This window comes from Ictidomys tridecemlineatus, unplaced genomic scaffold (assembly GCF_052094955.1).
Source record: "Ictidomys tridecemlineatus isolate mIctTri1 unplaced genomic scaffold, mIctTri1.hap1 Scaffold_693, whole genome shotgun sequence".
Classification (NCBI taxonomy): Eukaryota; Metazoa; Chordata; class Mammalia; order Rodentia; family Sciuridae; genus Ictidomys; species Ictidomys tridecemlineatus.
The window spans coordinates 25,944-50,141 of record NW_027524919.1 but is presented as its reverse complement, the minus strand read 5'-3'; the positions used below and the strand labels follow the sequence as shown (position 1 = coordinate 50,141).

The 24,198-nt window shown below is 35.1% G+C and overlaps 2 protein-coding genes across 2 annotated transcripts in view; one reads left to right on the top strand and one right to left on the bottom strand.

Annotated features, from left to right (window-relative positions):
• Positions 1-5,319: 5,319 nt before the first annotated feature.
• On the bottom strand, positions 5,320-14,708 carry LOC144374434 (TATA box-binding protein-associated factor RNA polymerase I subunit A-like). Its single transcript, XM_078037272.1, has 4 exons — positions 14,548-14,708; positions 11,364-11,533; positions 7,036-7,149; positions 5,320-5,526 (listed from the first exon to the last, which is right to left on the bottom strand). The coding sequence occupies exons 1-4, from the start codon at positions 14,666-14,668 to the stop codon at positions 5,320-5,322; spliced, it is 612 nt and encodes a 203-aa protein (XP_077893398.1). The 5' UTR covers positions 14,669-14,708.
• Positions 14,709-16,440: 1,732 nt separating this feature from the next.
• Positions 16,441-24,198, top strand: part of LOC144374432 (transport and Golgi organization protein 1 homolog) — a 33,259-nt gene continuing 25,501 nt past the window's right edge. The window contains exon 1 of the mRNA XM_078037270.1: positions 16,441-16,654. The gene's annotated coding sequence lies outside the window, so the exon portion shown is untranslated. The remainder of the gene's footprint in view (positions 16,655-24,198) is intronic.

Sequence of the window (24,198 nt, the reverse complement as noted above, 5' to 3'; positions counted from 1 at the left end):
CCGAAGAGAAAATATTTTTTAAAGTCATTTGGTGAAGGCCAAGAGTTCAATACCCAGCATCACAAAAAAACAAAAAAGAGAGAGAAAAGTCGTTTAGTATTGAGAACTTCTGTTAAGACAATAGTAAACTGAGCTATTGTTAAAAGAATAATACATCATGCTCAAGTGGGATCTACTCTAGGAATGCAAGGTTGGCTTAACAACTGAAAATCTATTAATGTAAATAAAGATCTACTGATCTAAACCAAATCAGCAGACCAAAGAACAAAAACTACATGATCATCTTGTGACCATGGACAATCTAGGAACTTTCCACAATCTGATTAAACAGTATCTATGAAAAACCCACAGTAAACATGAAATTTAATAGTGATAGATTGGATGCTTTTTTCCCTAAAATCAAGAACAAGATAAGAATGTCCCCTCTCACTATTTCTATTCATTATACTGGAGGTTTTAGCAAAGGCTTTCAGCAAATTATAGAAAAAAACGTCTAGACTGAAAAGGAAAACTATATTTTCTGTCTAGAAAATTCTAAAATTCCATTAAAATTTATTAGAATTAATAAATGAATTCATCAATGTTGCCAGGTACAAGATAAATACAAAAAAATTAAATTTACAATGAAGAAGCAAACAATGAAATTAGGAAAACAATGCCATTTGTAAAAGCATCAAAAACTAAAAATAAAAGATGTAAGTTTTATGAAAGAGATGAAAAGTTCCATCTGAAGAGTAATATTGTTGAAACAAATTTCAAAAGACCCAAATAAATATAAAGACACCTCAGATACACAGGTTGGAAGACCACTATTGTTAAACTAGTCTACAGAGTCCTATAATTCCTATCAAAACCACAGGTAATCTTTTTGTATAAATGGACAAGCTAACTATAATTTATATGAAAATCCCAGGGACTGAGAATAGAATACAAAAATTTTTAAAAGAACAAAGTTGGAAGATTTATTTATTACAAAGCTACAGTAAGCAAGACAGTATGATATAGGTGTAAGGAGGAAAATACATAGATCAATGACAGAAAATTGAGTGTAGAGAAACAACACCTTCATGTTTATGGTATCTGATTTTCAAGAAGGGTACCAAGACAATTCAGTAAGAAAATACTTGTTTTCAACAACTATGTTGGCACAACTGGACATTCACATGCATAATAATTTAGTTAGATTGTTTCCTAACTCATATCACACACAAGAGTTAACTCAAAATAGATTAAAGACCTAAATGCTAGAGTTAAAATTATAAAACTCTTGTAAGTGAAAATCTTTGTGTCTTTGAAGTGGGCAATGGTTTCTTGGATATGCCATCAAAACCATAAGCAACAAAAGCAAAAGCACATAATTGGACTTCATCAAAATAAAAAAAAATTGTGTGTTTCAAAGGACATCAGCAAGCAAGTAAAAAGGCAAACTACAGAATAGGAGAAAATATCTCCTATTAAGAGACTTCTGTCTAGAACATATAAAGAACTCATGACCCAATAACTAAAAATTAATGGTTTAATCAAAGTGTATGCAAAGATAAAAATTATTCCAAAGGCATACAAATGGCTCACAGGCACATAAAAAGAGCTCAACATAATTAGTCCCTATAGAAATGCAAATTAAAATCACAGATACCATGGACTTTAGTACCCTTCCATTGATAATGGTGGTAATTTAAAATAGTGCAGCTATTTTGGAAAACAATCTAGTGCTCCTTCCAAAGGTTAAACATAGTTATATAATCCAGAAATCTCAGTCTTAGGAACATATTCAAGAAAAATAAAACTGTACATAAATATTCACAGCAATATTATTCAAAAAGTAGAAACCACCCAAATGTCTATCAATTGATAAACGTGGAATGATTAAATGTGGTATCTCTATACAATGGCATGTTATTTAACAACAAAAAGGAATGAAATACAGTTACTTGCAACCTTAAAATCATTATGCTAAGTGAGCACATATTGTACAAATGGTTCCACTTGCATGAGATTCCCAGAATAAATAAATCTCTAAAGATATAAAGTAGATTAGTGGTTGCCTAGAAGCTTACGAAGAAATGGAGAGTTCAGGGTTTCTTTCTGAGGTGATGAAAATGTTCCAAATTTAATTGTGGTAAAGATTACTGGGCAACTCTATAAATATATTAAAAACTATATGCTTTAAGTGGGTATGTTTATGTGGCATATAAACTATATTCTCAATTTTCAATAAAGCTATTATTTTTTTTAAATATGATACCACTATACCCAATAAACTAACAGATATAAAAAAATTCTGAAATTAACAAATGTTAAGGAACATATTGACAAAAGAAAACCCTAATCAGATTACCAGTGGAATATAAATTGGCACTACTTTGGAAAGAGTTTAGCATATTATATATTGCCATGGTTTTTGTTGCCCAAAGACACACTATGATTACTGGCTTGGGCCTCAGTGTGGTACTATGGGAGATGAAAACAGTGGGGGATGGAGCTTTGTGGGAGGTCCTCAGGTCCTCAGGCTAATTCTCATGTAGCCTCCTGTGTTCTAACAAGAGGATTGTTAGAACAGAAACAGCCTGGCTCCACCCTCCTTTTCTGTGGCACTCATATTCAAGATGTGACCACTTGCTTCTACCTACTGTAGAGCCACCCAATCTTGGACACTGAATCTCCAAAACTATGAACTTAAATAAACCTTTTCTCTTTGTAAAGTTAGCTTCCTAAGGTATTTCATACATTGACAAAGATGCATATACTTTATGACAATTCTACTCCTAGCAATGCATGCTTATGAAGGGTTAATTTCAAAGGAGCATTAAACTATAATACACTAAAGGCCATCAATAACAGAAAGAATAATTAGTGCGATAACATACATTTTTTAGCAGTAAAAATAAACTAGAGTTATATTCAACAATACAATTGTCTTAAACCAATGTTGAATAAAATATGCAAGGCCCCAAAAATAAACACAGTAAAAAAATTATATATAGCCAAGAAATTCACATATAAGCAAAACCAATTTTGTTTACCATTTAAAGAAAAGCAAGAGAATGAAAACCCTAAAAGACCTTACAATGATTTTCGTGATACAGAATGGGATGAAGTATGATCAGGAAAGCATACATAGAAAACTTTTACATTAAGGTGACAGCAATGCTGTGTTCCTTAATCTGGATAGTAGTTAGAGGAATGCAACTTTAAATTTATGCATTACAGCACTCATTTATTTCATATGTTTTTCTTGTCTACATTATATTCCATAACATTAAGGTTTAAACAGCAACAACTAGTAGAAGCATAACATAATACCACAATAAAAACAGGTGTTGATATTCTTTTCTAAGTGAACCAATATGGACTCCATATTGCTTTATACAGTATCTCACCTTCATCTCTTATAGCCAGAGAACAAAATGTCAGTTGCATAAAAGTACTGAATCTAGTCATGAGAGTGACAGTCTAAATGTCATATTACAATTGCTTTAGTCAAATATTTGCTCAAGATTTTTCTAACCATGTGTAATAAAAAAAGTAAATAATGATTGTAAAACTCACCTAATAAATTAATATCAACAAGCCTTTTTAAAAGGAAAATTTATACCAGAAATGACAGCAAGGTTAAAATAGAGGAAAAAAGAAAATTATATCAGAAATGATAGCAAAGTTAAAAGAAATAGAAGACAAACACGTGACATCAAAAGATGGCTTAATCTAAATAAGAAGATACAGCATAAAATATACCTGAAAAAACTTAGAACAATTAAAAAGCAAGAGATGAAAAGCCAAATGACATAGGCTGAACAGGCAGCTGATATAGAAGGTTTAAAGTATTATGAATCAGGTGCCAGGGCAGGTTTTGAAGAATCTTAAAGGACAGAGGGTATGATAGATGAAGAAACTGCAAAAATGTCACAAGATTAACATTAGGGCCTTCGAGAAGAATCTTGGGAGACAAGAAGAGGTAACACAAGAAGGAGGATGGGAACCGAGATTGGTGAAATCTACATGCCTAGGGACAAAAGAAATATTACTTACTACATAAGGATAATAAGGAAATAGTGTTTATCACCTATAAGGTGATAAATACCAGGGCTAAAATTGGGATGAAGGATGTGAAAATAGAAAATACTTAATTCTAGAGAAGCTATGGAGGAAAACTACACAAGGGAAAGAAAAGTGCAGAGAATCATGTAGCTTCAAAGAATGTATACCTGGGAGTAGGAGAGGATGATATCACCGAAGAAGGTTAAGAGAAGGGGAACTCAGCCTGAGAACTGAGTGCTCAATTTTTGGTATGGCCAGTAAATCAAAAAAATTGCATTTTAACCTTTGTACAGAAATTACTTTTTATCTTGCCGTATTCTTTAAACGTTATTCTGGGGAACAATAATATGGAACACACTAAACTCTACTCTAAACACACAAGAAGAAGAGTTTATTACATGCAATAATGGCTGCTAAAGAAAATTTATAACCTTTCTCATAAATTCAAAGACTCTCTCCTAGATCAAACTCCAACCAGCTCCTCTAAGCCTAGTCCCTCTTTGGACTATGCCCCAATCCTGGCCTACCTATAAAGACTTTAAGAAACACTATTTCTTCTTTTTTAAAAAATATTTTTTAGTTATAGATGGATGCAATATCTTTATTTCATTTTATTTATTTTTATGTGGTGCTGAGGATTGAACCCAGTGTCTCACATGTGTGAGGCAAGTGCTCTGCCACTGAGCCACAACCCCAGCCCCAAGAAACACTAAGATAATTTCTAATGCGAGGCTATATCCCTAGGATAACCTTAGGGCTCCTTAAATGGTATACTCAAGGCTGCCTAAAGAATTTAGTTTGTTCTAGCCAACACTTCTAAAGATAGGGCTCCTGACTCTCTGTGGGAGAGTATATGCCTCACTTGCATAAACCCAGTTAGTAAATCCAGATGGGTTTCACATGGACTGCCCTTCTTTAGAATTTTTCACTTTTCTTACTCTACTCAAGGCACTGTCATCCCCCCAACTTTTCTATTTAAGACACTGAATCACCTCTATACAAACTGCAATGGAGCTTAGCTCCTAACCTACTGAATGTGTTTTGACCACTGAGGTCCAGCTGTTTACCTGTGACCAAAATTTTAAAAATCATTAAAATGGTCATGAATTTAGCAATAAATCATCTCATTTATGACCTAGAAGTTTTATGATATATCAGAAATATCATAAAGGATGATCAAGAATTTATCTGAATGAAGTCAGTAGATAGATTACTAGATTACTCCTTAAGATCCCTTCTGCTCTTCAGTCTCTTCACCATAAGAAAATAATTTATTCATATTCACTCATCAAGCTTTGACAATTCAGCTTTCTTTTTGGACCATGTATAATACTGCAAAAGCCCTTTGTAGGCCTGAACAAGGTTGATTAATATTTCCTGGGAAGACGATTTTTCACCATATCTCCATGTCTCTGCCTGACTTAGATTTCTGTTTGCATCCTCAAGCATTCCATGATGCATAAGGTACAATGCATGTTGTAAGGAGATCTGCACCAGTAATAAGAAAAAGCACACTGTCACTGAAGTCATTAAGATAACCATTACTCAAAAAACACAGTAAATATATGATGGACTAAGTCCTTGATTGGATATGAAAGATAAGACACTGTCCCTGTCATCAACAATTTCAACCTAACAAAGAAGACAGACAGATGAAATGACACTATGTAAATGAAAGCTATGTAAACTTACAAACAGAAGACAGTACAATAGTGAAAAAACAACAATAAAAAACAGGGGTTTTGAAGACAGTGACCTGGCTCATATGCCAATTAAATGCTAAATAAATCTGAATAACTAATTCGTCCTTTTGTCTGACCTGTTTTATGAGGCAATTCTTAATCCTTCAGAAGGGTGTTGTTAGGATTAAATGAGATTTAATATTAATTTAAAAAATTAAATGAGATTTAACTTTTGCATACTACTAATTCCTAGTTTGGGCTACAGTAGACAACCAATAATATAACTATTTTAAATATATTAAATCAGCTCAAAAGAAAACACCTTAACAGGGAGTGTTGGAGAATGATGTCAATTCCAATGGAAAGGAAAGTGCATGCTTCCACTTATCTAAAACATCTAGAATGGGCATATTCATAAAAACAGAAAAGATATTAGAGACTGTCAGTAGCATGGGGAGGAGGAGAAAATGGGAAACTATTGCTTAATAAATATAAAGATTCTATTTGGAGTGATGGAAATGTTTTAGAAATAGTGGTGATAGTTTACAACATAGTGAATATAGTTAATACCACAGAACTGTATACTTAAAATGGTTAAGATAGCATGGTCCATTATATACAACCACAATTTAAAATTCCAGAAAACAGGAAAAGTAAAAACAAAACAAAATTTAAAACTAGCTACAAAGTAAATATTTTAGGCTTTGCATGGCACATGACTTCTTCATAATTACTCATTTTCATTAAAAAACAGCTATTGACAATATGGAAATGAATGTGTGTGGCTGTATTCCAGTAAAACCTTATGGCCTTGAAAAATAATTAAAAGCAAATTATAAAATTTTATTGAAAAGTGTTCTGTTAGTTAAAGAGAGAGAGAAAGAGAGAGAGAGAGAGATAATCTTGAAAATGTCTCAGCCCTTTTGGTAATACTTTTAATAAAACATTAACTTGGAGACAAGGTTCAATGCAAATAGGAATTAAAATGTTTTTACACATTCAAATTCCCCACTTGTTTCGCTTTTTCCAAAAATACCAACTCAGCACAAATAACTTGGGCAAACAGTAGAAGCACAACTTCAACATCTGATGGACTGGTTTTGGCAACCAGAGATAAACAAAGAGGAGGTATTTCCCATCAGACAACATGGAAGGTGATCAGAAACTAAGGAATGGCTGGCACAACACTGCTTTCTTTCTTATTTATCCCAGTATCTTACCCTTTCTTCATTATTGTTTAATTTACACTGATACAAACAATTCAGAAAACAATATGAACACTGGAAATATAAGTTCACAAAGTCTATATTCTTACCTTTACATAATTCAGGACACCAATATTTTTCATCCGGTCAGCAAAGGTATTGAAAGTCTCCACATTGCTTTTGGGATGATAAAAGAGAATTTCACTTCCAAGTCTCCAAGTAACCTGTCAAAGCAGAAATTATTACCCAATGTAAAGTCCAACCCTGCTTTTATTCTATTTTTCCTGTAAGTTTTGTTTTTCTGGTTACATATAAAAACAACCTAAAATTCCTTTCCCTAGATATCATAATTGTCTATGTTATCGTACTTTACCCAGTAAAAATAAAGTTAGATCTCGCATAACAAAATCTTTTCAATACTAGTTTTTAAATTCTAGGTAAGTATAACAGTGCCATTATTAGATTAGCAGTCTAAAAGAGGAAGAGGCAGTTAAGATATTATTAAGTATAAAAATTAATTAGTATAGGAAGAATAAGTCAGAAACTAGGTTTTGGTAATATTGGCTTCTTAACTGGTCTCAACCTCATCTTTATTCTCAGCAAAATGAGTGCAACAGACTAGTTTCTTAAGATCTTATCAATATTGAGTATATTTATTCCAATATTTACAACACAAATTTAAGAACTGTCATCAAATATAAACAAATTTTAATAAAAAATATTTTCTCTTCAGATCACCAATCCTGGTGAAAGAACTTGGGAGTTCTTTTTTCATGGAAGCAAATGTCCATTTCTCTTACCCCCATTTAAAGTACTTCAACCATACCAACTTTAAAGTGAACTTCAAAGTCAATTAGTTCTAGAAGGCACACATTGGTTGTTTGGTACAATAACTTCATATTTCCAATTAAAAAAAAAACAACACAAGGGCTGGGGATGTGGCTCAAGCGGTAGTGCGCTCGCCTGGCATGCGTGCGGCCCGGGTTCAATCCTCAGCACCACATACCAACAAAGATGTTGTGTCTGCCAAGAACTAAAAAATAAATATTAAAAAAATTCTCCCTCTCTCTCTCTCTCTCTCTCTCTCTCTCTCTCTCTCTCTCTCTCTCTCTCTCTCTCTCCTCTCTTAAAAAAAAATAATAAAAATAAATTTAAAAAAAACAACACAACAGGGCTGGGGCTACAGCTCAGTGGTAGAGCGCTTGCCTTCCATGCATGATGCACAGGGTTCAATCTTCAGCACCACATAAAAAATAAACAAATAAAGGCATTCTGTCCATCTGCAACTACAAAAAAAAAAAAAAGATCACGACTTTATTGTAGAATATCAAAAGTAGCATTGAGGAGCTTAAAGAAACTTATAAAGGGCTGGGGAGTAGCACAGTGGTAAAAGCATGCCTAGCAAGGCAGGTACTAGGTTTCATCCCCAGCACCACCAAAACAAAAACTTAAAGATTATCCATTATCTATAGTTATCTACAGTTGTTCTTAAACCCAGTCATAAGAATTACCTGGGGCACCTATTAAAAATAAATATTCTAAGCCACCATGCCCGTAATCCTAGCAGCTTGGGATGCTGAGGCAGGAGATCATGAGTTCAAAGCCAGCCTCAGCCATTCGGCAAGGTCCTAAGCAACTTAGTGAGACCTTGTCTCAAAATAAAACATAAAAATGGCTAAGCCAGTGGTTAAAAGCCCCAGGAGTACAGTACCAAAAATAAATATACATGCGTACATATGTATGTATATGTGTGTGTGTGTGTGTGTGTGTGTATAGAGAGAGAGAGAGAGAGAGCACGCGCGCGCGCATGCAATAGATAGACAGGGTTTCACTAAGTTGCTGAGGTTGGTCTTGAACTTGCAATCCTCCTGTCTCAGCCTCGAGCTGCTTGGGATTTCAGCTGTACTCCACAGTGACTGATGGAATCTGTATTTTTCAATACATGCCCTAGGTAGTTCAAAAGGATTCAAACAAGTATCTGGAAGCCACTCATTTAATTTCTTCATTTTATAAAACAAAATCTGGACAAAAGAGAGGTATATAATGTCTCTCTGTAGGGGCTGGGGATTTGGCTCAAGTGGTAGCGAGCTTGCCTGGCATGCGTGTGGCCCAGGTTCGATCCTCAGCACCACATACCAACAAAGATGTTGTGTCCGCCGAGAACTAAAAAATAAATATTAAAAATTCTCTCTCTCTCTCCTCTCTCACTCTCTCTTTAAAAAAAAAAGTCTCTCTGTAATGTAAATCATTACTAATGATTTACAGATATATGTAACTTTAGTCCCTAAATTAAAATTTGTCAATAATTATATTTTCTTTTTACACACACACACACACACACACACACACACACACACACCAAGTAGCATGTATGTACTATTTGGTATTTTTGGTTTTGGCTCCATTAGATTGATGCACTGGTTACTATATTAGTAAAAGCACCTGAAATAGTCAAGTAAAGTTATTTGTGGAGAAACTGCTTTTTACTAAACAAATTTAGCAGTATATGCCAGGCAACCTTTCAGGCACTGTTTTACCCCTTCCCTCAGAAATGTACATTTGATATGGAGAGACACACAAGACACAAGAAAAATAATTATATTGACAAATATTACTGGAAAAGCGTGAGAAGGACATGGAGTTCAAGAGTGCCAGTACAAAGTAGGAATAAGAAAGCAAGAAATGCAGTTGTAATTTTAAATAATCAAGGTAGACCTCACAGAAGTCAAAGAAAAGTGGTCATACAGAAGGGCAGACATGATGATAGCTGAAGAAAGATCTTTCCAAGTAAAATAAATAAATAAATAAGGTAAAGATTGAGGCAGAATATGCCTGGCTTATTCTAATAAGAGCAAGGCTAGTAAGACTGGAAAAGAAAATACAGGTGAGCAAGTAACAGGAAATGAGATTAAGAAAACAAAAGGTCAAATGGGAATGGGTGAGCACATCACACAGGAACCCTGATTACAGTGTTTTCAGCAGAGGAGTGAATGAGGTCTTAAAGTTTTAAAAGGTTCACTCTACATCATTAGACATTAGGAAAACAAAAATCATTTTAAAACCATGATAAGATATCACTTTAAAACCACCAGGATGACTAAAATTAAAGAGAAACAACAAGGCACAGGTGTAGAGAAGCTGGAACTTTCAAATATTACTGATGGAAATATAAAATGGTGGAGTCACTTTTGAAAATAGTCTGGTAGTTTCTTGAGAAGTTAAATACAATTACCACATGATCTAAATTTCTACTCTAGGAATATACCCAAGAAAAGTCAAAACAAACATCCACAAACACTTGTGCATGAATATTTATAGAAGCATTATTCACAATAACCAAAAAGTATAATCAACCCAAATGTCTAACAAACTGATGAATGGATATATAAAATGTGGTATGTCCATATAAAATATTTGCCAATAAAAAGGAAAAAGCACGAATATTTTTACTACAACATAAATGAACCTTGAAAACATTTTACAGAGTAAAAGAAATCATTCACAAATGACCATTACATTATAAGATTCCATTTATATAAAATGTCCACCATAGAAAATAGTAGATTAGTAGCTTCCAGGGGCTATGAGTCAGTAGAGAAGCAATGAGGAAAGACTGCAAATAGGTATAGGTTTTCTTTTTGTAGAAAAGGAAACTATCCTAAATTTAAATTGTGGCTAATGTTTGCACAACTCTGTGAAAATATTTAAAATATTAAATTGTACAAGTCAGTGAATTGTATGGTTTGCTAATGTCTCCATAAAGCTATTTTTAAAAAAGACAAAAAGAACACTCTGGTTGGAGAAAAAAACTTTCAAGTTTTGTTGAACGAGAGTACAAAACAGGTGCACAACCTGTGGAGTAAGTGAAAATTAAAATGATTTCTAATAAAAAAAAAAAAAGAATTAACACCTTTGTAGATGAAAGGTGTTGAGGGTTCCAGCTTCTCTACACCCTTGCCTTATTGTCTCTTTTTGATTTTAGTCATCCTGGTGGTTTTAAAGTGATATCTTATCGTGGTTTTAAAATTTTTGTTTTCCTAATGTCTAATGATGTAGAGTGAACCTTTTAAAACCTTAAGTCCTCATTCACTCCTCTGCTAAAAAACACTGTAATCAGGGTTCCTGTGTGATGTGCTCACCCATTCCCATTTGATCTTTTCTTAACCTCATCTACAAAGGTGTTAATTTTACCCTATACCGAGGGTAAAATAATACAAGGTAAGAAGGAATTATTATTGGAATGAATGAATACTGGGAAATTTGAGAATGCACAACTCAAGACTATTTTTAGTCTTGATATAATTTCTACATCCAACATTACTTTTAGCAGCTTTTAGTAAATTCAGTTTGAAATCCCCCTAAAGCTTTGTGAATGGAGCTAGAGGCAAAATCTTTCAGAAATCTGCTGTTTCTTTCAGCAGACTCACACTTTGTTTACCTCTGGTGCAGCATGCTTTTTGTAGGTGTCTGAATCTTTCAAGATCTGCAAACAGCTGTTCATATACTCTGCAGCTTGCTGCCACTCGTGCTTCAGAAGGGCTTCTTGGATAAAATTTAAACAAGCACTTGTTGTCTGAGCAAAATCTTTCTTCTTTTTCCCTCCAGTCACTGTAAAGATGAAGGATAAGGGTCACCCAGTGACTCCAATTCAACTATTACAAAAACTTAAGTTCTGATAAATAGAACAGTAGGTATTACTTGACCGAGTCCATCCCCAAGTATCAAAGTCAACTTCATTTGAAACAAACTCTTACACACATACTGTTTTTTAGCAAATTTCTAAAAATCTAAATTACATTCTTGGGCTACTACAATCACCAGATCCTTCAAATCTCATTCAATAATCTTTTTGTCTTGGCATTAAGCAATTTTTTGAACAAAAGAGTAGAAAACAAGTACACAACCCATGGAGGAAATGAGGAGAATCTCTCAATAAGATCCCCCAAAGCACAAGCCCTGGTAATTAGAATAGGTAAAAATCACCAGTCACCCTATGCAAGCACAGTCTTTATTATCCACCAATATTCTGAAAATTCCAAATAAACTTGTTTATTTTTACAGTACTAGGGATTGAACCAGGAGTATTCTACCACTGCTGAGCAGTTATAGTCTTTCCTTCTTTCTTTCTTTTTTTTTTTGTTAGACAGGTCTTGCTAATTTACTTGCCTAGGCTGAATCTCAAACTTGCCCTCCTCTTGCCTCAGCTCCTAACTATCTGAGAATACAGGCATGTGCCACCTCACCTAGCTAGGCTTTTATATTTTAAGTACCAATTTCCCAGTAACACAATGATATTAAATGCACACGAAATTAAAACAGCTATAGACATTAGCATTTGTATCCCTTAAGTATTAGCAATTCCCTTAAGGATATCTGGACTTAGTTAACAACCTCATTATATAAGTGACTGGTTACTATGCTTTCCTTCCTATACAACTACCAGATCCCTCTAGGCTAGCAGTCTTCTAGCTGGGTACCCTTAGCCCTGCAAATACAATAGACCAATAGGTCCTCTTAAAGCAAAGATCCTCTTAAAGCAATCAATCTGCAGATTCTACCTCCTTGTATATTGTTTCCTGAAATTAATCTCCTAGAGTGCTATGCCCATAATCAAGGTCTCACAATCAAAATCATTACATATTACCTGAAGGTATTTTCAACACATGATGAAAACTGAATGATTCTAATATTTACTTTTGCAAGTCAAGTGATTCCCAATTCTTTTATCAAAACTGTAGAATGTTCTAATAATTTTAAATAGAACATGTAATTTTTTGTGAGTAACTCATGAGTCGAAGATCTGATACTTGCTTAACTAAACTCCATTCTACTTCCCTATGTGACTAAAGTTTCTCAGAGTTTACATTCATTAAAATATAGAATTAATGCCAGATGTTTTCTCATTCTAAAGTTAACATTCTTAATGATACATGAAGTAACTGGGCTAAGATTAAAAAATTAAAATTTACTTGAATACTTAAAACACATATCTCAACCCACAAGAAATTTTAAAACTTAAAAAATTTATAGGACGTTAAAATTAAGTGCAAATACAGACATACTTTTACTGTAAAATGTACTACAAAAACAGGAACAATACAAAATTTCCATTTATAAAAAGTTTTTTCATTGAATGTTTTAAGGTTGGCAATGGAAGGACATTACATCTCTGCTATTTAGATTCTACCAGATCTACTTTTTAAAGTAATTTAATTTAATGTAATTAAAACACCATCATGTGCTGGAAATTTATCTCTTGCAACTGATAAACTTTTTAGAAGACAAATTTTTAAATTTTTTAAATTGTGCAAAGTAGGACACAGATTAAAAAAAAGAAATATTACAGTGGAAAAGGTCAAAGACTATATTGATCTAGGTACATATAAATCACTAATAAGGTACATATAAATCACCTTGGGATCTTGAGCCTGGCTACTGTATGTGGTTCTGAAACTAGCAACATTAGAATCACCTAGAAGCTAATTAGAAATGCAGACTAATATGCCCCATCCAGATCTCCAAATCAGAGACTTCATTTAACAACATCTATACTCAAGCTGTTCAATCAGCAACAATCCCTGGCAACTAGCCCAGAAAACTAACAAAACACACTTTCCTTGAAATATTCTTTGTTCATCTAAAAGAATATTAGACTCAGGTTAAGTTCCCTTCATCTCAGTGGTTAGAAGTGAATGCTCTAAAATCAGATACACATGATTCCTAATAGCAATACTTAAGAGTATAAGTTTGAGAAACTCAGTTTCTTCATACTAAAATGCCTAGCACATAAATTTACTGAGGATTAACTGAGATCATCAAATAAAAAGAGTAAAATTTTTTTTAATGGGAGCTAAACTTTAGGATTCTTCATTGAAATAACTCATACCTATTCTAAACTGAGAATATTAGTTACTTTTTATCTTAATCTAAAAATTTCTGGATTGTACAGAAAAACAGCCACCTTTTCATCTGATTAATATCACTTGACCAGCAAGATTCATTGCAGTGATATGTCGGGTGGCAAACTAAACAAGAAAGACAAATGCCAAAGTGAATTTGGAATTAATCCTAGGATCCAAGGAATCACTGTCAAAGGGGAAAGAAGGCTGGGATAAGAAAGACATTTTGATGCAATAAAGAAAGTGTTGATTCAAACGTATTCCTGGGGCTATACCACCCAACATGGCAATGTACAAATAACTGATTCTTGTATATATCTTTAAGAAATGTATCCTATAGAAAATTTTGCTTGTATTTACATTAGATAAAAATAAGGAAAAATATTATTTTTTTGAAAGCTATGTGCTTCTCAAAAGAAGAGACTATATCTTTTTCATGTATAAGTCCCCAATATTTTAGACTTATATATTAGATATTAGTGCTCAGAAAGCACTGCTGAAAAAAATGTGGCTGCAACATAATATAGACTGTATATTAATTCAAAAGAAAAGGATTCCAGAACAAAAAAGAGTATTTCTTATGATTCCCTTTCTGCTTATAGTCAGAACAAGAAAACAACTTATATATTCTTAAAAACTAAACCAGCATGGTTCATTTTGTATACATATTGAATCTACTACTTCCTTGCACTAAAGTTAAAATGGTTCTGTTATTTTACTTACCTACAGTTTCTAAATGCTTCTGAAGCCAAGGAAAATACATTCCTGTACCAGTGAGCACAGATGTTTCCACCTGGTCATCCTCTGAAATGGTCTTTGTCAATTCTTCACTGAAATCACTCATACTTATTACAAACTGAGAATATCAGTTACTTTTGGTATATCTTAATCCACAAGGTTCTGAATTGTACAGAAAAACAGCCAATAATAAATATGACTTGAGCAGCAAGATCCATTGCATTGTAGGTTTTTTAAAATTATATATATATTTTAGTTGTAGATGGACACAATACCTTTATTAATTTATTTATTTTTATGTGATGCTAAGGATTGAACCCAGTGCCTCACACATGCTAAGCAAGCACTCTACCCATTTAACAACTCCAACCTGCAACTGGCAGTTCTTTTAAAGTAAAGAATAAATTTGCCAAGGCCTGTAATCTGTTCAGCTCAGTAGGCTAAAGCCAGGTGGATCACAGTTCAGAGCTAACCTCAGCAACTTAGCAGGGCCCTACGCAACTCAGTAAGACCCTGTCTCTAAATAAAATACAAAATAAGGCTGGGGGAAGTGGCTCAGTGGTTAAGTGCCCCTGGGTTCAACACCTGGTACCCCCCACACACACCCAATAAGCATTTAATTATGTCAGAAGCAGCCAAAATAAATAATCCATTACTCAACTTTTACTATGTTTCAAGCACATAAAGATATTTCCCCTTAATTTTAAAAAATTCAAGCCTAGAGAAAGAAACAACAAAATGCAAATAACAAATACAGAACAAATAGTAGTAGCTAATATTTATTGGATCTTTACTACATACCTGGTCTATTATTTAATTTGGGGCTAGGGATGTAACTCAGTGGTAAAGTGCCTGACTAGTATGCATGAGGCCCTGGGTTCTATCCCTCCCACACAGCATCACACACACTCACACTACATACTAATTGATTTCTTCCACATTATGTTGAAAAAAACTAAGGGAGTGAAATTATGAAACTTGTCCAAGGTCACATACACACACACAAAATGAGGACAAGAAAATTCAGAGAACATAAAACTACTAGGCATGACTAGAACTAGGACAAGAGATAGGTAGGAGGCAATGATATTGCAGGTGGCAAACGAAACTAGAAATACAAATGCAAAAGCGAGTTTGGAATTAATCCTCAAGAGGCTTAGTGTCTCTCTCCCTCATTTCCCACATCGACCCAAGCATTAAAGCTTCTGATCCTACCACCTAGAATTTCTACAATATTTCCTCTTCTCTGGAATTCTACAACACCCTGAAATTGTGTTAATCACTGCATTAGCTTTCTAACTAGTTACCCTGCCTAAAATACTGCTTTTCCACATTACTACCAGAATTAAATCCTTTAAAGTCAATTTCCGGGGTTAAACACCTAAGTTTGAAATAATATGTGACTCTGAATGCGACCCAGAATGTACTTTGAGGAGTTATAACACAAATTCTCTTTTCAAATCCTCAAAAACCAGAATCAGTAACACATGGTTGCCACAGTAACCAAAGCTTCTCCAGCTGGCTCTCATTTCCCAGAACCCAAGGTTTTAGAGCATAAGGGGAAAAAACTCGGAAGGAAAACACGGGTAAATCCAAGCACACCCTTTTTGTCTTCTAAACAAGTAAGCTCGCAATTATACTCGCAGCACTCACCCACCTACCGCGGGGCTCTGCAGGAAACCGCCTCCACTCCAGAAGAAAGCTCTCACCGGAAATTGTTAGCGTGCGCTTGCTCTGAGCATGCCCCAAAAACCTGCCTTGGGAGCATGCGCAAAACCTAGCCCCGCCCCAACTCCTCCTTTGAAGGTTGGAACGAAGTTGCCCGCCCCTTGAGCTGGTACTGGCTAATGGAAGTGAACCAAGAACTGACTATAGGCTGCTGCCTTCCCATTTGTTTGGCCAGAGATTTGCATCATTCTGTCTCATCCAGAAGGTGTAAGATTGCCATTGCAAATAGAGATTGTGGAGAGGGGACGGCAGCTGGACTAGGGGAGTAAGATGTCACTTTACCTAGTGGTCCTTTGGATTTTGCTTCGCTTTCCGACGGGAGTGGTGGTGCACACCTGTAATTCCAGTAGCTCAGGAGGCTGAGGTAGGAGGATTTTGTCAGTTCTACCTTTGGTTAAACAATCCCTGCGAAAGGAAACCACATAAGCAGTAATAAATACCTAGAGCAAAGGACTCATCAGGTTATGTAAAGCCAAATCATAGAATAAGGAAAAAATAACAAAGAATTTTTATTTTAAACCATTAAGTTTATTACACAGTTAACTAAAACACACAGTGCATCTGTTTCTACCTGATGGATCATCTCCTTTTATCCTGAAGAGGTTCTTTTAGCATTGTTAATAGTAGAGACTTATTGGTATTGAATTTTCTTACTTTTTATTTATTTTAAAATGTCTATTCTGCTTTCAGTTTTGAAGAGATATATCCTGGATTAGCAGTTTTTGTCTTCTAGCACCTTAAACCTTTCCATTAACTTTAACCTCTCATTTCTGATAAGAAGCCAGCTATCATTTTAGTCATTTTTACCAATGCATAACACACCACTTTTTTCTAATTGCCTTCAAGACCTTTTTCCTTCTAATTGATCATTTACAGTTGACTCTGATGCATCTAGATGTGATTTGCTTTGTAACTAACCTTAGTATTCACTGTTTCCTAAATCTCTTGACATCTTTTTTGTTAATTTGTGATAATTTTAGTCATCATTGTCTTAAATATTTTTTTCTGTACAATTTATGCCTCTATTCTTCTAGAAATGTAATTATATGTATGTTAGGTCACTTTGTACTGATAGTAACCAAGTCTCTATTTTTTTCTTTCTAATTTTTAGACCAGATAATTTTTATTGGTCTATCTCCAAGTTAACTTTTTGCTGTTTTTGCACTATACAATCTGATGATAGATTTGTTTCATGAATTTTTCGTTTCCAATACCGTACTTTTTATTTCTTTTAAAAGAAATTTTTCATTTATATGTTGACACCCATATCTACATATTCATTATGATTAAGCTTTTCTTTAACTCCTTGAAATTAGTTATAAAAACTATTTAAATTTTTTCTGCTAATCCTAACTTCTGGGTCAGCTCACGGAACTTTTTTTATATGTGATATTTTCTCTTGTGGTTCTCATTTTTCTATCTTCTTTGCATTCTGGCAAAATTTAATGATATTCTACATGCCTATAATCCCAGCGACTCAGGAGGCTAAGGCAGGAGGATCAAGAGTTCAAAATTAGCCTCCGCAACTAAGGGATGCACTTAGCAACTCAATGAGACCCTGTATCTAAATAAAATGCAAAAAAGGGCGGAGGTTGTGGCTCAATGGTTAAGCACCCCTGGGTTAAATCCCTGGTACCAAAAAAATTTTTTTAATTATATTATGGTCATTTATACATGATACATCATAGGAAGTCTGGATTATGTTTTCTTCCTATAAAGGATATTCTGTTTTATGTGTCATGCAGGCTAATTACTGGTGAATTGTTTTGATCATATTAGATTTGGTATTATTATTATTATTATTATTATTTGGTTCCAGAGATTGAACTCAGGGTACTCAATTACTGAGCCACATCCCCAGACCTATTTTGCATTTTATTGAGAGACAGGGTATTGCTGAGCTGCTTTAGCACCTCTATTTACTAAGGCTGGCTTTGAGCTCGTGATCCTCTTGCTTCATCCACCTGAGTCACTGGGATTATAAGCATATTCCGTGCCTCACTAGGTTTGGTATTTTTCTTTATTTCCATATTTCATGGTGCATTATACTTGTACATAATGGTGGGATTTGTTGTTATGTTTTCATACATATGTACAATATAGTGATAAAACTTAGCCAATATCATTCTTGAGTATTTCTCTTTTACCTGCTTTCCTTTCTCCCCTGATCCCTTTCCTCTATTCTACTGATCTCCCTTTGATTGCCCTCAGATTCCTTTCACACACACACACCTTTCTTTTCCTTTTTCCTTTCTGGCTGCCTCATACATTTTCAGCATGAATCAATTTTGGTTTCAAATTTAGGTCTACCATTTTCCCTTTACTCTTTTTTGTGTGGTTCTTTTTGCTAAGGCTTATTTATGAACTCTTAATTAAGTACCTGATATATTAGTGAAGCTGCTGCAACCTGACTCTGCTGAAAACCTAATTTCTTCCAACATTGCCATTTAGCATCATCTTCAGTCTCCTTTATAGCAGTCAAACTCTGCTAAGCCTTAAAGAGTCTCATCTGGTACATTCATATCAAAAATAAATTTCCTCCAGGCTTTTAGTATTCTCTCTCTCTAACACACACACATAATCACATTGCACCCACCATAAATAGCTCAGACATTCATGTCCACAAAATTCCAACCACTATGATAATCTTGCACTTTGATAATTTTCTCCTTAACTCAGTATGACCACCATCTTACTTGAGCTTTATCTCTCTGAAATTAATACCTGAAAATGTTTAGTTTTTCTAGTTTTATACTCTTTTGTGTCAGGAAAACAAATCCCGTACAGTAGAACTATAACAGTTTCAAGTAAAAGTACTAAATTAGTTATATCCTTGCCCATCAATAGTGGTAGAAGCACTTAGGTGAACTTACATAGAAACTGCAACATCTTACATACTCAACAACAATTTCATTGCCCATGGAACCCAAAATTAATTGAAAGAGTAAACCCCAAAATGGATATCTGAAAAATAAACTGGTCAAAATTAGTAAGGCAATCAGAGTTAAATAATCATATATTTTACCAATAGCACTAGCTTAAAAGTATGGGTCTACAATAAGTAGAAAAATACAAGTTAATGGCTAGAGTCATAAAAGTTTCTATTATGATAGGCAGTCTCTTATGATGCTTTAATATTATATGATAGTTGTGAAATGATTACAAACTAATAATGAACATAATCTATTTGCAGATTAAAATGTTCTTCCCTGTATTATCTACAAATTTTAGATACACCTCAAAATGCCCTGGAAAAGAAATTTCTTAAGTCTCATCAAAATGAACTACCAGGTTTTTTCCTACATTTGACATGACACAGTGCCAAGATTTCTAGTCCTGAATACACACTTTCTATAGGGAAGAGACATATATCTTGGCAATTAATAGATCATTTATCTCATTTCCTACAGCCAATTTTAGTCGTAAGAAAAGAAATGTTTATGTATTCATTCTGCTGACTTTAGTCTATAATCTAATCATGGATCAACAAACTTTTTCTGAAAAGAGACTGATAATAAACGTATTAGACTTTGTAGGCAAGTCTTAATTGCCACTCAAATGCCAGTGTAGCACAAAAACAGCCTAGACTATGGGTAAATAATATAAGCTTCTGTGTTCTAATAAAACTTTGTTTACAAAAGCAAGTGTCATTGTTGGACACCGTGGTGTGCTCCAACAGTCACAACTACTCAGAATGCTGAGGCAGGAAGATTACTTGAGCCTAGGAGTTCAGGCCAGCCTGGGAAATAAGAAAGAAAGAAAGAGAGAGAGAGAGAGAGAGAGAGAGAGAGAGAGAGAGAGAGAGGGAGAGGGAGAGGGAGGGAGGGAGGGAAGGAGGGAAGGGAGAGAGAGAGGAATGAATGAAAGAAAGAAAGAAAGAAAGAAAGAAAGAAAGAAAGAGAAAAAAGGAATAAAGGGAACAATTTAAAAAAACAGTGTCAGGCTTACAGCTATGATTTGCTCAACACTGTTCCAGAGTATTAATGTTATGCTCACAATAGATGTTTGGCTAGGCTGTATACATACATACATGCATACATACATACATATATACATGAAAGCAAGTTTGTTCTTTTGTTTGCTTTCTTTTATTTTTTCCATTTTTTTGTTGATACATTATAGTCGTAAATCATGGCAGTATTTGTCATTACATATTTCCACATGCACAATATAACACTACAGTTTGGCCAATATCATTCCCCAGTATTTTCCCTTCACTCCTCCCTCTCCTGGTCTCTTTCCTACACTCTACTGATCTCCATTTGATTTTCACTTTTTTTTTTCCTTTTTCCTCTCTTGCTTCCACATCCGAGAGAAAACATAGGCTCCCTTGATCTTATGAGTTTATCTTATTTTGTGTAACAGAATGTTCTCAAGTTTCATCCATTTTCCAGCAAATGACATAATTCACCTTTATGGCTGAATAAAGCTCCATTGTGTGTATATGCCACATTTTCTTTATTTATTCATCCTTGATAAGCACCTAGTTTGGTTCCATAGTTTGGCAACTGTGAATTGTGCTGCTATAAACATGGGTATGCATCTACTACTCTAGTATTATGACTTTAATTCATTAGGATATACATTGAGTAGTTGTATAGCTGGGTTATATGGTGGTTTCCTGCCTAGTCTTTTGAGGAACCTCCATACTGATTTCAATAGTGGTTATACTCATTTATAATCCTATCATCAGAGAAAAAAGTGTCCCTTCTTCTCCACATTCTCTCTAGCATTTATTATTGTGCATATTCTTTTTTTTAAGTAGTTGGACACAATACCTTTATTTTTATTTATTTATTTTTAATGTGGTGCTGAGGATCGAACCCAGGGCCTTGCATGTGCTAGACAAGCAATGTGCTGTTGAGCCACAACCCCAGCCCCATATCGTTCATATTCTTGATGGCTGCTATTCTGACTAAAGTGAGATGAAAGCTCACTGTAGTTTTGATTTGCATTTCCCTAATTGCTAATGATGTTGAACATTTTTATAGATTTGTTGTCCATTTTTATTTCTTCTTTTGAGAAGTATCTGTTTAATTCATTTGCCCAATTAAGCTAGGTTATTTGAGGTTTTGGTGTTAAGTTTTTAAAAGTTTCTTATATAGTTTGGATATTAATCCTGGGTCAAAGAGTAGTTAGCAGGGCTGGGGATGTGGCTCAAGCGGTAGCACGCTCGCCTGGCATGCATGCAGTCCAGGTTCAATCCTCAGCATCACATACAAACAAAGATGTTGTGTCCGCCAAAAACTAAAAAATAAATATTAAAAAATTCTCTCTCACTCTCTTAAAAAAAAAAGAGTAGTTAGCAAATATATTTTCTCCAATTCCTTAGGTTCTTTCTTCATGTTACTAATTGTTTCCTTTGCTGTGCAGAAGCTTTTTAATTTGATGCCATTCTGTTTATTAACTTTTGTCATTATTTTCTGAGCTTTAGGAGTTCTAATAAGAAAGTCATTGCCTGTACCTATATGCTGGAGTCTCAAATGTATATTTTCTTCCAAGGATTTGCATAGTTTCTGGTCTAATTCCTGGGCTTTTGATCTCTTTCAAGTTTGTACAGGGTCTAATCTTATTTGTCTACATATGGATAACCAATTTTCCTGGCACCACTTGTTTAAAGCCTGTCTTTCTCCCAATATGTTTTTGGCATCTTTGTCAAGAATCAGATGAGTGTTAACTGTGTTGGATCTTTTTCTGTGTCTTCTCTTCTTTCCCATTGGTCTATGTATCTGGTTTTATGACAGAGCCATGCAGTGGTTATTTCCATAGCTTTGTAGTACAATTGGAAGTCAGGTATTGTGATGATGCCTCCAGCTTGCTTTATTGACTTAGAATTGTTTTGGCTATTCTGAATATTTTATTCTTCCAAATGGATTTCAGGACTGTTTGTTCTAGTTCTGGAAAAATGACATTTATTATTATTATTATTATTTTAAATTTATATATGACAACAGAATGCTTTACAATTTATATTACATATATAAGCACAATTTTTCATATCTCTCATTGTATACTAAGTATATTCACACCAATTCATGGGTATTTTGATGGGAATTGCATCAAATCTGTATGTTGCTCCTAAAACCAATTTCAAACATATACAATCATATTAGTAGTGATTTTAGTGTCCAAAAAGAGATCTACTAAACAATAATTACTGGGCTGGTTTGGTGACTTGTAGTCCTAACTACTCAGAAGGCCAAGCCAGGAGGATTGCTTGAGTCCAGGTGTTGGAGATCAGGTTAGGCAACATAGCAAGACCCCCATCTTAAAAATAATAATAATTACTGATGTCAAAACACATCTCAATCATTATGCTAGTCACCAACTCTTCATTGTTTTCCTCGAAACTCTAATATACAATTATGAATGTCAATTTAGGACTAATTGTGCTGTTTTATAGAGGAGAAAGCTGATTATAATAGTAAGTGAAATCATCTGTCATGAACTGATTTGTGTTTATTTAATCACAATTATCATGCTGATGACTCTACATATTAAGTCTCCACCTATAGTCCCCTAGGTGCTAATTTTAAAAAACGTGAGTTTTCATTAAAAATAAGAAAAGAAACCCCTCCATATGCATTTCAATAATTCAAATTGTATCATAATTTGACTATTAACACAAGGGAAAATCAATGCAACTAATTCAGATTTAAATTCAAGATTACACAGTGCAAAAGAGGGAATAGTCTTGGAAAGGGAAGTAGAAAAATGTAAGATCCCTCTTAGAGGTCAGAAAAAATAAAATAAAATTTCCTTCAGAATAACAACTGGACATAAAGCTTTCAAGAAATGTTAGCTACTAGCTTTCTTCTCTGACAATCGGTTTTGTCAGTTGGTTCCCACTAAGTTGTGGACTTTTTCCGACCAGGACCAGATATCTTGTCTTTTGATTTTCATCCACTCCCACACCATGCTAGGGCTTTGGTAGCACAAAATGAGAATTAAAAATATGCTTTTGAATTAAATAATTTCTTCCCTTACGGATAAAGATAAGAATCTCAAGATCTTAGCCTGAAGACTAATGTCCATCTCTCTGCCCCCACCTGTCCCCGCCTTAAAAAAAAAGCAGGCCACTGTCTCCAGTTTACACCCTCACTCACAGTTCCATTCACCTTCCCCTTTCCTAATCAGAGGGATCTTGGGGTGGGGCTTCAAGGAACCTCAAGGAGATTGAAGGGGAGGGAGCCTGGAACCATAGACTAGCTGTGACAAGTCATGGGTGGGATTTGGTAGTTCAGAAAAGGAGGTACCAGACCAGGAATGGGGGATGGGAGTGATGGTGAAGTGGAGTGGGCTAGTTTAGGATGGACCAGAAATGAGACATTAAGGAAAGCCAGAAAGGACCCGTTGGCGGAGTGGGGGGGGGATGGGTGGGTGATGACTAGAATCATGTGGAGGGTCGCTTGTGAGGGCACAGAAGCAAAGGCAGGTGATTGGATGAGAAGGAGAGTCCTAGTTGCCAAGGCAGCGACTAGAGGAGAAGGTCTTCAGTCCATGAGAAGGTCTTGACTAGAGAAGGACAGAGCTCCAGCTCCGTGCGTTCTCCAGTAGAGTCTGTGGATCGACCCCTAGATATCCCTGCTGAGGTGTCACCCGGGAAAGGCTTAAGCCTTCCCGGGCGCCACCCCTCTGTGCTTTGCTACCCACCCCACCCGCCCCCCTGAGCCCCGCCTCCACCCCCTGACTCCCGCCACAGCCTACTCCACCCCGTCACCGACTCCCCAAGGTGACCACAACATGGCTGCAGCGCCAGTGCTGCTCTTCTTGCTGTTCGTGCTGTGGCTGACCTGGCGAGTGCCGGGCCAACTGGACCCGAGCACCGGCTGGCCCTTGTGGAAGCACAAACTCTGTGCAGACGAGGAATGCAGCAGTGAGTTCGCAGGTGGGCGGGCAGCCCGGGTC

What these genes read in the sequence shown, in the direction of transcription:
- LOC144374434 (XM_078037272.1), bottom strand. Translation starts at nt 14,668, where the DNA reads ATGAGTGATTTCAGTGAAGAATTGACAAAGACCATTTCAGAGGATGAC. An exon ending in GAAGCATTTAGAAACTGTAG is followed by an intron (nt 11,534 to 14,547) that starts GTAAGTAAAATA and finishes TCATCTTTACAG; the next exon opens with TGACTGGAGGGAAAAAGAAG. An exon ending in AAAAGCATGCTGCACCAGAG is followed by an intron (nt 7,150 to 11,363) that starts GTAAACAAAGTG and finishes CTGCTTTGACAG; the next exon opens with GTTACTTGGAGACTTGGAAG.